The sequence below is a fragment of the Mchenga conophoros genome, linkage group LG5 (assembly GCF_057382185.1).
Source record: "Mchenga conophoros isolate Kocher_MC1m ecotype Shallow Benthic linkage group LG5, M_conophoros_male_GT1.1, whole genome shotgun sequence".
Classification (NCBI taxonomy): domain Eukaryota; kingdom Metazoa; phylum Chordata; class Actinopteri; order Cichliformes; family Cichlidae; genus Mchenga; species Mchenga conophoros.
In genome coordinates this window covers 33433326-33450444 of record NC_140530.1, presented here as the reverse complement: position 1 = coordinate 33450444, position 17119 = coordinate 33433326, and the positions used below count along the sequence as shown (strand labels likewise).

Here is a 17119-nt window from a genome sequence, read left to right as displayed (position 1 = left end):
AATAAAGTCCTGTCCACGTTGTTCAGGTCTCTGTCTTGTAACAGCTTCACCTCTTTCTGCTATTCACCAATGTTTAGAAATGAAACGCATGTGTGAAAACAGCTTATCTGCTAGTGTCAAACATCCAGCCTGGAGTGTGGAAGGACCATTTAAAAGTTGACTCACCCCATCATGGCTCAACCAATCAGCAATCACCAAGTCTTAGATGGTCTTATGAATCATATTGTGATGCACTTCTCCTCAGGTGAACTGCCTGTTTTGAACCACTTATTTATTCTGGAACTGATTCTGGTTAAATGCTCGTTTTTGGACGTTTTTAATACATCCCAAACAGCTGCCACATTGATTTATTTATTTATTTTTTGAGTTCACTTCTATGTGAGTGAGAGAGAAAAGCGTCTAATATCCTGTCTATTTGAAATGACATCCATTTCAAGCTTATTCATCCGTGATGTCACAAGACCACGATGACCTAAAAGAAAAACGATGTGAGCTGCCAGGTTAGTAGACGATGACCACTCAAATCACAGCTTTTTCTTCCCTGCAGTAAACCCTCCAACATCACATTTTGACAATTTTTACCAAGGTGATAACACTGTCAGACCCGCAACTCTGAGGGGAACTTTGTTGTGCTCCAGTGGCAAAATATTACCCTTTAGATTCAATTATAGTGGTAATATATAAACGATTTTTGCACCATGTTGTTCTGGTCCGAGCAGATTTGAAGCCAACATTGGAAACGTTTCAATGGTTAAAGGCAAGGAGCCAAACAAAACCTCTAGCCCAGAGGTATTTAAACATTAATCACTAATGTGTGCAGGGAATGTGGCTAATCTTTTCTTTCTGTTCTTTGTTTTAACCAGGTAACAACAAACATTTTCCAGTACTAATTTACAATTTTGTTTTCACGTGATTGTTCAGTGTTGTAATATAAGCTTCTTTTTTTTGCTTGTTTGTTCATTTTAGAGTGAGTTTGTTTTACCCTTTTCCAATCTTCATATTAAGTGTGTGTCAGTCTTCTTGTCCAACTCTAACAACTGTGTATTTCTCCAAATGTCAAATTCCTCCTCTGAAGGTGTCCTATTATGTGCATTTCCAGATCAAAGTGTGTATTCCTGGACTCTCGCAGAGTAGCTTTGTATGATTTACAGTTCAAAATAATCCTTGTTTATCTTTCTGGCTGACTTGGTGTTTGACTTTGGCCACAGTTAGTATCGTTATCTGCCTTCATAATAGCATAATATCTCCACTTTAAATATATATTAAAAAAATGATTTGATAGATTTACTCCTGTAGCTACAATGACCTGTATTGCTTGTTAATCTCATCCATGCTTGTTACTATTTTTGTTGTTCAGCAGAAGGAATATGATCCCTCGTTTTTAATCCTGCCTGCAAACCTCTGGCTGACTAAATTTTTCTAAAGAGGGGAATAGTTATTAGAGAGTACAACAAGTCTAGTATAAATAAAATTAAAAAAAAAGAAACCATAAAATCCTTAATTTAAGTATATTCATTGAAATTTGGGAGGGGGGGGGGGGGGGTTGTTTATTCCAACTGGTCAGACCCACATCAATGAAACTTCTGATATTCCTGAAATCCAATCAGTGCAAAGTGAAACAAAAAAAAATGTTACGCTTCTAACGAATACAAAGCAGAGTATTTGCATGTTCTTCTCCTTTGGATGATTTTCATCATCACTTTGCTTTGAAGCTATTTTCTTCTCGCAGTATGTGCTCTTCAATGTGAATTCTGATTAGTTTTTGAAATGGCGCGATCTTTCATCTCAATCTTTCGCTTCTCTCCTCCTGTTTCTCGTTCTCCTCCTCTGCCTTTCACTCCACACTTCTTCCACTGCAATGCCTCCATGTTGCATGGGATATTGGGTAATTATGCAAATACTGCATTATAAGGGATGAAGACACTGCCTGAGTAACAGGATCATTCCTTGAAACAGCTCTCATCACTTTGGTCCACTGTTATCAACTGTCATTTTTTATTGTTAATAATATTATTCTGGATGCCTCTAATGGATATGGAGTTTGATCGTGTCTGGAGGTTAATTCTGTCTTCTGGGTCAAAGCTGGCTTAGTTTCCATTGTAAAATAACAATCCTTGCAGAATTGTAAGGAGCGGATCTCGAGGAAGACTGATTTGAATATGTTTCATCCTTCCACCCAAGTCAGGAACACAAACTGATGCTGCTATTTTAGGAACCATGAAGAGTTCACCGTGAAGCTACGATTTGTTTGCCTAGTGATGTGCTGTTCTTAGCATTCAGCCAAATGACCGAAACCACAACTCACTGCTTGTTCTCTTGTTGCTCTTCATAGTGATAAAGAGTGTTCAGGCTGAGAGAAAAAAGACACAAATTTCCACACTTATGTAACAGCCTTGCAATGAATCATCTAAACCTGATGACAGATAGTGACGGTCTAATTAGGGGTTTACCATCTATCTTCTGACTATTCTTAGACTGACCCGTAGTAAAAGTGTAATAATGGCAGTTAATGTTTAATATTAATACCATGCTTGAGTTGTTTAGTTAAGAATTAAAATAGCAGCCAGTAGTACGAGTTGGTGCTTCAAGCTCCATTAGAGGACTTTTAATGTGACATCGCATATATTCACACTTCACAGAGTTGTCCTCTTTTACTCATCTCATCCCTCATTGCCTTTCTCACCTTTTTTATTATATCCAAGCAAGCAAGCAATTTATTTATATAGCACTTTCAGACAACTACCAGGAGAAAACAAAGTGCTGTACACTTGACATGACACAGAAAAAATGATACATTAAATTAAAAAAATATATATATACATCTTTCTTTTCCATTTAGCAGCAAACAGTGAGGTAGAGAGGCAGGTTTGTAACCTGAAAACTGCCAGTTTAAATCCCCAGACAGGCCATAGAAGGTGAGGAGTGAAAGTCGCACTTCCAAAACATGTACCACTAAGATGTCCTTGAGCAGCAATGATATTTTCTGGATTTTTTTTTTAAGATAAAAGTACTGCTGATTTCCCTGGATACATAAAGTCAAAGATAAATAAATAAGCTCCTTTCCTCTGCAGATCTACATTGTGCCCAAAGCAGCCATATTTCCCCTGGAGGGCCTAGAGGGTGCTGAGGCCGAGGCCGCCCTGCTTAACAACATGCGCGTGTACGGGACCATCCTGTTGACCTCCATGGCCACAGTGGTGTTCGTTGGCGTAAAATATGTTAACAAGCTGGCACTCGTGTTTCTGGCATGCGTCATTCTCTCCATCTTGGCTGTCTACGCCGGAGTCATCAAGACCGCCATGGATCCACCTGTATTCCCGTAAGCAGTTAGAGCCAAGATAATCCAATATTATATAAGCTGAAATGGTAACAAAAGCCCAGACTAACACACATCTTATCTACATGCTGTTTTAGAAAAAGCAACACATAATTACATGCTAGGTTTGGAGAACATGCCATTATTATATCAGTGGTACAAAGGCACCAGCACTAATTTGCCTTATTTTTTATTTTACATATTTAAAAATTAGATGAATTTACCTGAAAACTAAGTGTTATAATGTGATACCCATCATTGTTTTAACCTAGGTGTCAATAGATGTCAGAAAACAATTTAAAACAACAGATATTGTTTAACTATACAATTAATTTAAAGAAGAAAAAAGTCCAAATAAATTGTTTACATCAAACACGCATGCACAAAAGTCGCTACAGCAGCAGTATTTCAAAATTGTGTGCTTTTCTATTCCTCTAGGGTGTGTGTTTTGGGGAATCGCACTTTGGTGTGGAAGTCCTTTGATGTTTGTGCCAAGACCATTGAGACAGCTAATGGGACAGTCACAACCCAGCTGTGGCAGATGTTCTGTGATTCACCTTTTCTCAACGCTACCTGTGACAAATACTTTGTTGCCAACAATGTGACTGAGATCCAGGGCATCCCTGGGGTCACTAGTGGAATCTTGGCAGGTTGGTTCATTCGTTTTGGATCCAATTATCATCTTTCTATACTGCTGAGTCACTGACAATTCATTGGCGTTCTTTTCTAGATTTCTTTTTTTTTAAATGAAATGTTTACGATAAAATACTTTCTTAGGTCTGAATGTCCTGTTTTTCCCATTGATCTGTTGTTATAGTACTGGAGTGTCCATCAAGAAACACTCCAGTACGAGCAGCTTTAAATGTTGTAAAAAGAACTTAAAAAGTTGATTCATTTTTCTAGATATTTGCTTTCAGATCTTTTTAATAAATGTTAAAAATGGTGATTTAGTGTTACAAAGACAAAGTAGAGCAAACTTATTTCTTAGCCTTGGGCTTCCTGAAACCCTAAGAAAAACCACAGCTAGGCAAATCTTGTTTTACCCTGGTGTAACAGTAAACTCTGAATTAAGGAGTCACACTTAAAAGTCACTTTAATTTTTTGACTTTATTTTTTAGAGATAAAACATATCATATTTTATCTCCCATTTTTAGGGGGAGATAAAAACCTCCCAAATCCACCTACTCAAGCAAAGTAATTCATGTTTCTGTTTTCTGAAAGCATCTTTTTTTTTTACTGATTTTAATAAACTAATTAGAAATTGTAAATAGTGACTAACTCAATTTTGAATGGCTGAAGAATAAAGTAAATTTGTTAATTAGTCATGGAGTTCAGTCACCAATTGAATATTTGGCTAACATGGAAGGATTAAAAACACCTATTTTCAGGTTCTGTCTGCATGAATATTTTAATTCTAGTCCTCTCTATGTTTCTTCAATGCCAATCCAGACAACCTGTTTGGAAACTACTATGAGAAAGGGGACCTCATTTCCAGGGATAAGATGGAGTCAGTGGAAGACCAGGACGATCCTCTAACCAACGCTAACCGCTACGTGTTAGCCGACATCACCAGCTTTTTCACATTGCTGGTTGGCATTTACTTCCCGTCTGTGACAGGTGAAAGCATAAACTGTTCTGTCCACTTAGTTTTTTCTTATTGTTGTTCATCATTGACACATTTATTAATTTGTTTACTTATCAGTGTGCTGCTGAGTGATTCTTTTGTTAACCATCTGAGAAATGGCATCCCTGGTGTTGTTCTCAATGTCAGACATTTATATTTATTCAGCTTGAGTGAGTTTAGCTGAAATTACTACATTCTGCTGTTTGTAGCACACGTGTTTCTACAGTATGTGCACAAATCTCTGATCTTGGTAACAACTGTCACTTCACTGTCTCTCCAGGGATCATGGCTGGATCCAACCGTTCTGGAGACCTGCGTGATGCACAGAAGTCAATCCCCATTGGAACAATTGCAGCCATCACCACCACCTCTACTGTCTGTATCCTTTAACAACTGCCGTGACGGCAGTTGTTATGCACACACACCACTGCATATACAGTGGGGAAAATAATTGTTTGATCCCCTTCAATTTATACGTTTTCTCACCTATAAAGAAATGGAGAGTTTTTATGATAGTGTCCCTTTAACGGAGAAAGATAGAATATCAACCAAAACTCCAGAAGAAAAAACGATACATAAAATTCTGACTTCATTTGAATGTCATTAAATGAAAAAGTATCTTTACCCCCAAACAAAGTATGACTTAGCACTTGGCAGAGAAACCATTGTCAGTTTGATGTAGCTGGTCACCCAGTTTGTACACCTAAGGAGGAATTTGCCATTGTCTTGGCTGTTACTTAATAATTCGAAACTCCAGCTCCCTCCAAAGATTCTGTATAGGATTGAGTTCTGGAGACTAGCTAGACCACAGGTCAGCAACCTGTGGTTCGCAACCCATATGTGGCTCTTTAGCTGCAAAATGTGGTTCATGAGCCATGGGCTAGGATTAGAGTTACACATATACCGGTTTATTAATTGATTCTCTCCCAATTACAACCATCATCTGCCCATCTTCCGGTTGTGCTGCTCTCTTTCTCCCATTGTCTGGTAGGAGGAGCTAAAATGGCTCTTCTAATGTTGAAAGTTGCAGACACCTGCACTAGGTCATTCAGTGACCTTAATGTGCTTCTTCTTTAACCACTTCTTTGTTGCCTTGGCAGTATGTTTTGGGTCATTATCATGGTAGCTGACCCATCCACAACCCATCTTTAGTGTTGTGGCTGAAGAAAAGAGGCTCTTGTCCAACATTTTACCGCCCATTGGCCCCACAATCCAGTCAAGTTATCCTGTACCATCAGCAAAAACAGTGCCTCAAAGCATAATGCTTCCACCTTCATGTTGACTGGTGAAATGGTTTATTCAGCATTTCTCTTGCACCAAACAGGAAGGATCGAGTTGATCCCAAAGAGCTTGATTTTGATTTCTTCTGACCAAGACACCTTCTCCAAGTCTTTTCTGAGTTCACTGGAAAACATCAGATGGTCCCATAAATGTGTCATCTTAAACAGGGAGACAGCAAGACTTTAGTCCATTACAGCGTAGTGTGTTACCAATGGCGTTCTTGGTGACACTAGTCCCAATCGCCTTCAGATCATTAACAAGTTCTTCCTGTGTAGTTTTGGGCTGATCCACCATCTTTCACATGATCATCCTAACCCCCACGAGGCAAAATCTTACATGAATAATCACAGCTATTACCTTCTCACCAGGCTTCTTGTTGGTGGTCTTGAAGCCAATTCCAGCCGTGTGCAGGTCTAGTCTTGTCTCTGACATCCTTTGAATACTCTTAGCTCATACCCATGGTAGTGGGACGTAAGACTCTGTGAAATGGTGTTGCAAGTTACACTTATTTAGTGATTGATTATAATCTGTGTGCCACATGTACAATACTTAAACAAATACTGACACACAAATATGTAATGATTGGGTTTTTTTTCAATATTTAATTTTAAGGTTTCTCTCCATTAAAATGAAACTACCATAAAATTAGAGAATTATCATTTCTTTGTAAATGAGGACCCTCTCAAATTCAGCAGGGGACTGAATAATTATTTCCTCACTGTACCTATATTTTATGTCTGGCCTTGTTGTGATCAAACTTGGGATAATGAATTTGTAGTGGTATTTAAAACGGATCAGTTCATAAAGGACACTGTAAGAAAAGGTCAAGTTTACAAATTTTAGATTTTAACTAACGTGTCTGCACAAACGCACTCACTGGCCTGCAAGAAGCCTCATAATTAAAGGTCAGCATTTTAAATTTGAAAAGGCCATAACTTCTGTGATACCAGTCTAATGCCCTCAAGTAGTCCAAAATATGAATCTACCATTCATGAGAACACATTTCCTATCTTTGTTTAAATCATGGCAGCTGGCTTCTGAATAATATTGGTATTATAATTTGGTATTAGAGTTTGAGCTATTTTGTCATGTGAAACCTTGTTAATATTTCAATGAATGCTTTAAGTTTTTTTCTCTTTGTACAAAATTCTTGAGCACATGTCTGCCATTTATGTGCTTTAACATATAAGGCAGCCTATACCGTGTAGTCTGAAGCAGCTATAATGGAATGGCTGATCTGATTAGGATCTGATTAGGATCTCTAATCACATCATTGAGCTGCCTATGCACTTACCAGTTAATGAAACCAAGACATATTACATGCAATGTAATATGCATCTTATCTCAGAGATTTACTACACAAAAACGATTGACGTCTTTCCTCAGCAAATGCACTTAATTGGTTTATCAGATAATTAAGTGCATCTTCAGATGGAACGGTTTATAATTCTTATAATCACTAAACCAAGGCTCACTAAAAAGTGTTGAATATTTACCATTTATTTATATCGTTATGAAATGACTTTACTTTCTTGAACCATATTTGCTCAGACATGTCCAGTGTGGTTCTGTTTGGTGCCTGCATTGAGGGTGTGGTCCTCAGGGACAAGTAAGTCTATCCTTGATTGAATAAAAATCATCCCTAAATACAACAATAAGTCTGAGACTGACCACTTGGTTAATCGTGTTTAGGTTCGGAGAGGGCGTCCATGGGAACTTAGTGATTGGCACATTGGCTTGGCCATCACCATGGGTGATTGTGATTGGCTCTTTCTTCTCCACCTGTGGAGCAGGCCTCCAGAGCCTGACGGGAGCGCCTCGTCTCATGCAGGCCATTGCCAAGGATGGCATTGTGCCCGCTCTTCGGGTCAGTCTGTTTTCTTCTTACAGCAGACTTCATAGAAGAAGTGGACATAGTGAAACCAATGGGCAAGGGGCTTTAAAGTGCATTCTTTATAATGGCCAATAGGTGGTGACTCCCCTGGGTCAAAAAAAGAAACGAAATTGTATGGAAGTATGAGAAAGTTACTCTGTTTCTTACTTGATTTAGCTCAGAAAACAATATCCTAATGATTTTATGTATTCAGTTATTAGTTTCAGTTCTTCTTCACTACACAATCTTGTTCATTTTGTAAATTATTATTTTATTTACAGTACAAAATATAATAAATCGAGGTCTCTTTGGACACATTAGTGATTGATAGTTTGCTAATTTGTGAGTGTGCATTCTTGGGGATGGATTTGAGCTGAGAAGAACCATCACAAAAAGTATTAAATCTATTTTAATCAAAGTCTCAACAGTTAACTTACTTTTATCAATGTTATATTCAGAGACGTGCAGTAAAACAATTGTATTATACACCAATTTTCACATAGAAAATTGATAATGAATCAGTAAGGAAAGTAATCAGAGTAAATTGAATCAATAATGACATTAGTACCAATAAAGTCGTTTCAATATTAAATCCAAATAGAGAACCTAATATGTTCTTCTCCTCAAAATAGAAAAAAGCAAGAAGGCCAAGATGCTAACTGTGAGGCTTCAAAGCATAAATGCATAGGTGTCATCACCACTATTACATCCTCTGCTTTCATAGAATCTGTTTTGTATTTATTACATACAGTCAACATATACATGTAATGACTTGACTAGAATTAAAAAGGTAGAGGAAGATGTTTATGCAGACATACTCCTAAAATAGAAGTGGTGTAAACATGTTTTCTGTGCCGGCATTGTAGATCTTTGGCCACGGGAAGGCCAACGGAGAACCCACATGGTCCCTCCTGCTGACGGCTTGTATCTGCGAGAGTGGGATCCTCATTGCCTCCCTGGATGCAGTCGCTCCCATCCTCTCCATGTAAGACTTGGGAAAAAAATCCTTTAATTTCTTGCCATTTGAAAAAATAAATAGATTAAGGGGAATAAAACCGTGGGGGATTTCAGAGCAGCTGGTCCCCTGTTATTACTTAAACAATGCAAATACCAAATTTTATGGTCTCAGAGGGGTAGACCACTTTTCTGCTTTGGTAATGCAGTCATAAATACAAGTGAATGTCATAGATGTTAACATAACAGCCCTTCTGGATTTCAATGAGTGAGCTCTTTCTTATATTGTTAGAGTAAGTAAGAAGAGGTTTGTTATATCCTGTTCATATGTGTTTCCTGCAGGTTCTTCCTGATGTGCTACATGTTTGTGAATCTGGCATGTGCACTCCAGACACTGCTGAGGACACCAAACTGGAGACCACGGTTCAAGTTCTACCACTGGTCAGTTCACCAACAGCAAAGTGAAGGAACAGCTGAATTTCAAGATTCACAAACGTTTTATATTGCATGTTTCTGTCTGCCTCTGCATTCCACTCTATAGGACTCTTTCCTTCCTGGGGATGAGCCTGTGTCTTACTCTTATGTTCCTCTGTTCCTGGTACTACGCCATTGTCGCTATGGTAATTGCCGGTTCCATCTACAAGTATATTGAGTTTGCAGGGTGAGTGGTTTTCTGTATCAGGTGTTTTTTTCAGTTTACTTTATTTTCAGTTAGTTTTCTGACTGAGTTTGAGTACAGATGGTAGGTGTCTAATTAGCAAATCTTAACATTTTTGTTTTATTGGTTGAGTTGTTTTTTATTCTATATGTGATCTTCCTCAGACTTTATACTCTAGGTAAAGTTGTTCAATAAACCTCTTCAAAATTTTTTTGCAAGATTTGAGTTCAGTTAATAATCATATGTATACAAATACTTTCTCTGTGTACACTACCAGTCAAACGTTTGGGCACACCTACTCATTTAATGTTTTTTCTTTATTGTTACTATTTTCTACATTGTAGATACATACTGAAGGCATCAAATGTATGAAGCAAGATATATGGGATTATGTAGCAAAGAAAAAAATGTCTTATGTCTCTTATTTTAGATTCCTCAAAGTAGCCACCCTTTGCTTTGTTGACAACGCTGCAAACCCTTTGGCCTTCTCTCAATGAGCTTCATGATGTAGTCACCTGAAATGGTTTTCACTTCACAGATGTGCCTTGTCAGGGTTCATATGTGGAATTTTTTGCCTTCTTAATGGGGTTGGGACCATCAGTTGTGTTGTGCAGAAGTCTGGTTGGTACACAGCTGACAGCCCTATTTGACAATTGTTAGAATTGATATTATGGCAAGAACCAATCAACTAAGTAAAGAGAAACAACAGTCCATTATGACTTTAAGAGCTGAAAATCAGTCAGTCTAGAAAATTACAAAAACTTTGAATGTGTCCCCAAGTGCAATCACAAAAACTGTCAAACTCTATGGTGAAACTGGCTCAAATGATGACCGCCCCGGGAGAGGAAGACCAAGAGTCACCTCTGCTGCTGAGGATAAATTCATCTCTCTAAATTCATTAGAGTTCATATAAATGCGACACAGTTCCAGCAGCAGACACATCTCTACATCACCTGTTCAATAACTGCTAAGAAAACGCTATTACTAAGGAAGAGCAACAAGCAGAAGAGATTTGTCTGGGCCAAGAAACACAAGGAATGGACATTAGATCAGTGAAAATCTTTGCTTTCATCTGATGAGTCCAAATTTTAAATCTTTGGTTCCACTTGCCGTGTCTTTGTGTGACCCAGAAAAGGTGAACAGATTGTCTCTACATGCATGGTTCCCACCACGAATCATGGAGGAGGTGTGATGATGTGGGGGTGCTTTGCTGGTGACACTGTTGGGGATTTATTCAAAATTGAAGGCACACTCAATCAGCATGGCTGCCACGGCATCCTGCAGCGGCATGCCATCCAGACCGGTTTGCATTTAGTTGGAGCATCATTTCAACAGGACAATGACCCCAAACACACCTCCAGGCTGTGTAAGGGCTATTTGACCAAAAAGGAGAGTGATGGAGTGCTGCACCAGATGGCCTGGCCTCCACAGTCACCTGACCTAAACCCAATCAAGATGGTTTGCGATGAGATGGACCACAGAGTGAAGGCAAAAAGGCCAGCAAGTGCTCAGCATCTCTGAGAAGTCCTCCAAGACTGTTGGAAAACCATTTCAGGTGACGACCTCATGAAGCTCATCGAAAGAATGCCAAGAGTGTGCAAAGCAAAGGGTGGCTATTTTGAAGAATCTACAATATAAAACATGTTTTGAGTCTTTTCACACTTTTTTGTTAATTATATAATTCCATATGTGTTCATTCATAGTTTTGATTTCTTAAGTGAGAATCTACAATGTGAATAGTCATGAAAATAAAGAAAAAACATTAAATGAGAAGGTGTGTCCAAACTTTTGACTGGTAGTTATTTTAGATGGTATTTTATATAAGGTGGTTTCTGTTTTGTTTTTTCATACTTAGTAAAAATGGTCTTTCTTTCCAAGTTGTAATTTTTGTCTGTAATTTAAATGGAAACTGGTGTTTTTTAGGTTTTATTTCCACTAACAATGTTTTTTTAACTTTCCTGCCGTATTACTGTTTCTTTCTTAGCAGATCTCTTAGCATGTAGTGCTTTTTTAAAGCAGAGCAGGTGTGCTGTTCTGTTCTTACTTTAGCCTTAGTTCTGTATCTTAGGTGTAGCATCATGGAAAAGTGAAGGAAATTTGATCATATCTGTGACTGAAAGACCGTAACTAATCAACCATGTTTCTAGTGTTATCGTATAGACCTATACACTCTGAGTATTTAAATGCTGTGATTCCTTGTGATCATGTTGCATTGTGTCAAACTGTCATCTAAAAGGGGATTTGTTTCGGTGGGCTGTCTGTATCACTGTCACTTCTTAAATTCACAGTGAAGCTGCAAAAACTGTTGTTCATGTTTTGACTGACAAATATTGATTGGCACTTGCCTGTGTCACAGTGCGGAGAAAGAATGGGGCGATGGAATACGGGGTCTGTCTCTAAGTGCTGCACGTTACGCTCTCATGCGGTTGGAGGAAGGTCCCCCACACACCAAAAACTGGAGGTATGACACACGTATGCTGTGTTGCTGTACCATGACTCTAATTACCGTAGGAATTAACCACATGTCTGTGCGCTTTCTCATTTATTCACGTAATAGGACCCTTCTTGTCACAGCTGTCGGAGAATCAAGTATTTGTAAATTCATATTAACATCAACCTTTCTTGCTATTTTTTTTCTCTTTCTCTCCTTCCAAACAAGGACTTTTACTTGGCCATCTCAGCCTTTCCTTTCCCCGTGGCTTTATTTGTCTTTTCACAGCTCTTCCTGTTCTTTTCATTTCTCTTCTATTTTTTTTCTACTCCGTCTTATCACTTCCTCTCCTCTCTGATCTCCCTTCTCTTCAGGCCTCAGCTGCTGGTGCTGGTCAGTACAGATGCAGAGCAAAATGTGGAGCAGCCTCGTCTGCTTTCACTGACCAACCAGCTGAAGGCAGGCAAAGGTCTAACTATTGTTGGGACAGCTCTAGGGGGCACGTTCTTGAACAACTATGAACAGGCGCAGCGTGCAGAGCAGGTAATGTTGTAAATGACAGCCTGTACCTCTTCAGTCACTGGAACTTATTAAACTTTTCAGCACAATGCATTGCAACAACAACAGACCAATATCTGCACTATTGTCGCTAAAATCCAGTTACAGAAGCTACTGTAAACAGAACTATACGATATTGTGTCACCACAAGTTGATTGCAGTCTCTTAATTATATTTTCCCTGCAGACTTTTCTGCACATCTATCAAAAATCATGTTAAACACTTACATATAGCTTTCAATGTATATTTGTTTCTTCTATATAGCTAATTAAGTATTTGAAAATGTAAAATATGACTCTGGAAGAGCCCATAAACCCCAAAATGTTATTGCAAATATATATTTTTAAATCAAATGAAACATCAAGTCTGACCGTTACCACCTTCATAGTAAGCGGTGCTTGTTGTGGTAACAGCTCTTTTCTCCGCCTTGCCTCTTGCCTGTCTAGGCACTGCGTAAGCTGATGGAGACAGAGAAGGTGAAGGGCTTCTGTCAGGTGACTGTGTCCTCTAACCTGCGTGATGCTACATCACATCTGCTCCAGGCCAGTGGGCTGGGAGGCCTGAAACACAATGCTGTCTTGGTCTCATGGCCACGCAACTGGAAGCAAGGAGACGAGCATCAGCACTGGAGGAACTTCATTGGTTGGTTACTAGGAAGGAAAAAAGAACAAAAATACTGCCAAAAACAAGGGCTCATATATAAAATAAAATCACTGATTGATATCAGCCATAGCCATTTAGGTTTATCAGAAAACATTCAAAACAAAAATGCAGATGCAGTGTAACCAACACATCGTAATCTTTCCATGTCTGCCTGTTCTGCAGAGCTGGTCAGAGAAACTACCGTCGCTAACTTGGCTCTGCTCGTCCCAAAGAACATCTCAGCCTTCCCATCCAACGGCGAACGCTTCACCGAGGGTCACATTGACGTGTGGTGGATCGTCCATGATGGAGGCATGCTGATGCTGCTGCCCTTCCTGCTCCGCCAGCACAAGGTACCCTGCAATAGTTACTACTTAAAGAAATCCATGTGCACTCACAAACATGTAAAGGCAATGTAGAATCTGGATTCACACTATCAGAACCAAATTTCTTACAGATGATATGAACGCTTAATGACATTTTTTTATGTCCATACAGACGTATGAGAAGAGTGAGGAGATGCCTCATATTTTGTTGTTGCTCTGCAGGTTTGGAGGAAGTGCAAGATGCGCATCTTTACTGTGGCCCAGATGGACGACAACAGCATCCAGATGAAAAAGGACCTGACCACATTCCTCTATCACCTCCGTATTGATGCCATGATAGAAGTTGTAGAAATGGTGAGTTAACTCAAAGCAAGATATATGCTTTCTATACAAACGCAATATGAACAGAAGTACTGAGCACTCAGCGACCCTGTTCTGTAACTTTACGCAGTTTAATTTTGTGGCTAAGTCGCAGTGATTCTTAAATGCTTCCACTTTGCATTAACACCACTTGCAGGTGATTGTGGAACACCTACAAGGATTGCAAAAAAATGGCTTGTTGCAACACTGGCATCCTGTTACATTATCACACTCAAATTCACTGAGCTCTTTGGAACAAAGCACAAATGTTTGTAGACTGCATGGCTAGGTGCCTGATTTTATACACCTGTGGCAACGGCACTGAAAACAATTGCAGAGATTACTTTTGTTCATATTGTGTACTTTAATTTCAGTACCTTTCAGGTGGCAACATCATTACAATGTTCAGTAATGCTCAAAGCTTGATTGCTTTAGACTACACAAAGGTAGGCAAAGGTACTGCACGACTGCTGAGATCGTTGCACTACAGAAGCCCAGTAAATGGCACAAAGGACAGCATGAAATATGAATATCAGGTGATCGGATATTGTCTTAAGCCTCCTTCCCTAGGTTGTGTTTACTAGAAAAGCAGCACACTGTAAAGCTGAGTGTCGGTCTGGCTTTCCAAAGCCCTTAATTAAGGAATAAGAATTTTATCGCTTGTAATTTAGTGTATAATACTTTTAATGTTTCATGGCAGTAGAGAGAGCCTGTGGTTTTCTTCAACATTTCCTAAGCAAAACCTGCAATTAGGCATTCATGTGCACTATATGAAGTGACTAACCATGTGTGCAGTGGGGAGAAACTAGGCAGCAGTGTAATTTTCTCACACAAGCTTTTTTTCATTCTTCCCTGAGTCAAATTTGTCATTTTTTGTGTGTACAACAATGGGTCCATACCACAAATGTCTTCAAGAAAAGGCTGTCTAAAATTGTCAGCATCTTGCTTGGACTAGTTCTGTTCTAGTATACTTCAGCCTTAACCCTTCACAGGTGAATTTTCTCCTATCTAAGAAAAAAGAAGTAAGCGGTGATTGCATTCTGTCTGAATGTCAAAAGATGAGTCAGAAGAGATGGGGACAGGTTTTGGATTTGGATTGCTGTAGTAAGAAAACATATGCATAATAAACCCACACGTTACTTTTTCTTAGCATGACAGTGACATCTCAGCCTACACTTACGAGAAGACCCTGGTGATGGAACAACGCTCGCAGATGCTTAAACAGATCAATCTGACAAAGACTGAACGTGAGAGAGAGGTAAGGAAGTTTGTTTATGCCCAAGTTTTGTTTTGAAACACGCTCAAAGATGCACTCATAAACCTGACGTGACTTGACAGGCCGACTTGGCACAGCTTGGCGTGATTGGACTTGACTTGACTTAACATGACACACCAGCCCCTCTGGACAAAAGCATATCTATGGTTAAATTTGAGCAGTAGGACACCATATTTATCCTTTCTATCAGACCACAGCCGCAGCAGAAACTTTGCTGTTTGACAGCATGATGGTGCTTAGGTTGGTATGGTAAATGAAAAATATTGATCTCTGTGTTTCATTAATACCTTTGTTGAACTTGAATTGTCCCTGATCCATAAATGTAATATGTGCCGTGCAATTATATTTGTGCACACAAGTGTACATACACTCATCATGGGCATAAATGGCTAAATGGCGTTTGACTAAATGTAATTTAGCAAATTTTGGCATAATTTTGGCAGGATATGTGACCACTCTTGTAAGCAGAATTAGTAAAGTTCATTTAGACTGGTTGGTTTCGTGGCATGGACTTGTCTTTTAGGCCATACAGTTTCAGTAGGGTTAAGGTACCCTGTGTTATTCATTCCAAAACCAGTTTGGGCATTTGGGATAATTGTCTTGTTGGAATGCACAATTCTGTCCCAGTTTCATCCATCTAGCTGTTGATTTTAGGTGAAGTTGAAAAATTTAGAGGGAATTCTCCTTTTTCATTAGTCTGTCCTTTTTGTACTATATATAAATACAACTAACAGTAAAACAGCCATGATGCTACCACCACCATGCTTGACAGCTGGTAGAGTGTTCTCAGATTTGAAAGCCTCACCTTTACTCCTATATCTGCATATATCAAGAAATGCCACGCAGCATCTCTTGATGTTGTGGCCAGATACCTCAGTCTTTGTCTCACGTGACCATAAAACCTTTCTACAGAAAACAATTGGCTTGTCCACGTGGGCAGCACAAATTTCAGTTGAGCTTGAAAGTTTCGATTTTGGAGCAGGGGCTTCTTTCTCAGTCAGTACTCTCTTACTCCATGAAAATGCAAAATTCATTTCACTGGTGTTCCAACAGTTTCCAGTTCATGGTAGGCTTGAGTTTTGGTGGTCCATAGGTTGTTCCTGAACATCCTACCCAATTTCTTCTTAAGCGAGAGTGACAATGCGGATCTTCTTGCAGACCGTTGCAAAGTGGTGATAAATAAATAAATAACTTGTTCTTATGTACAATTGTTTGAACTGATCTTAGCAGCTGAAGCTGTTTAGAAATGGCTCCAAGACACCTTCCTAACTTGTGCAAATGTGCAGTTTCCTTCTTAGATCTTAACTGAAATCCTTGGACTTTCCCATTGTTCTGAGTATTGGGCAATTCCACGGGTGTCAAAGAAATCCTTTTTATGCCAGCAACGTCAATCGTGATCGCTAAAAACTTGACAAAGCCCTGGCACTGTATAATCTTCAGCTTTCATTACTAAATATTTAAGTGAGTGCATGTATATGTTTGAGCATGTATGTACCCTTTTGACCTTGTGTGGATTCAAGAAAATCCAAAATAAATTGAAACGTATGCAGCCAAATTAAAGACTTTACAATCATTCCAGCATGGAAAAAGAGCAGTTCAAAACAATTATTAAAAGGCCCAAGTAATCATGGATAATAAAGGTCTGACCACAACTGTATCTTCACTTTTCTTTAGTTTTTAATAAATTATTATTGCCAGGATCTCAGCAGACTTCAGATTTTTAGGTTCCTGATATGTTTTTTTTTAAATAATGTGGTAAAACACTACATATATGTATGTGTATATATATGTATGTGTATATATATATATATATATATATA

The 17119-nt window shown here is 38.8% G+C and overlaps 1 protein-coding gene across 5 annotated transcripts in view; it reads left to right on the top strand.

The window, feature by feature from the left end:
* The window catches only part of slc12a5a (solute carrier family 12 member 5a), a 197454-nt gene that overhangs the window by 163077 nt on the left and 17258 nt on the right, over nucleotides 1–17119 (top strand). For all 5 annotated transcript variants that reach the window (XM_085275021.1, XM_085275018.1, XM_085275017.1 and 2 more), the window contains exons 7-21: nucleotides 3072–3319; nucleotides 3755–3966; nucleotides 4766–4933; nucleotides 5221–5319; nucleotides 7773–7830; nucleotides 7914–8088; nucleotides 8961–9079; nucleotides 9391–9489; nucleotides 9590–9709; nucleotides 12063–12167; nucleotides 12512–12680; nucleotides 13142–13337; nucleotides 13521–13690; nucleotides 13886–14017; nucleotides 15174–15281. In XM_085275021.1, coding sequence (XP_085131147.1) covers nucleotides 3072–3319; nucleotides 3755–3966; nucleotides 4766–4933; nucleotides 5221–5319; nucleotides 7773–7830; nucleotides 7914–8088; nucleotides 8961–9079; nucleotides 9391–9489; nucleotides 9590–9709; nucleotides 12063–12167; nucleotides 12512–12680; nucleotides 13142–13337; nucleotides 13521–13690; nucleotides 13886–14017; nucleotides 15174–15281 — 2178 coding nt within the window. The remainder of the gene's footprint in view (nucleotides 1–3071; nucleotides 3320–3754; nucleotides 3967–4765; nucleotides 4934–5220; nucleotides 5320–7772; nucleotides 7831–7913; nucleotides 8089–8960; nucleotides 9080–9390; nucleotides 9490–9589; nucleotides 9710–12062; nucleotides 12168–12511; nucleotides 12681–13141; nucleotides 13338–13520; nucleotides 13691–13885; nucleotides 14018–15173; nucleotides 15282–17119) is intronic.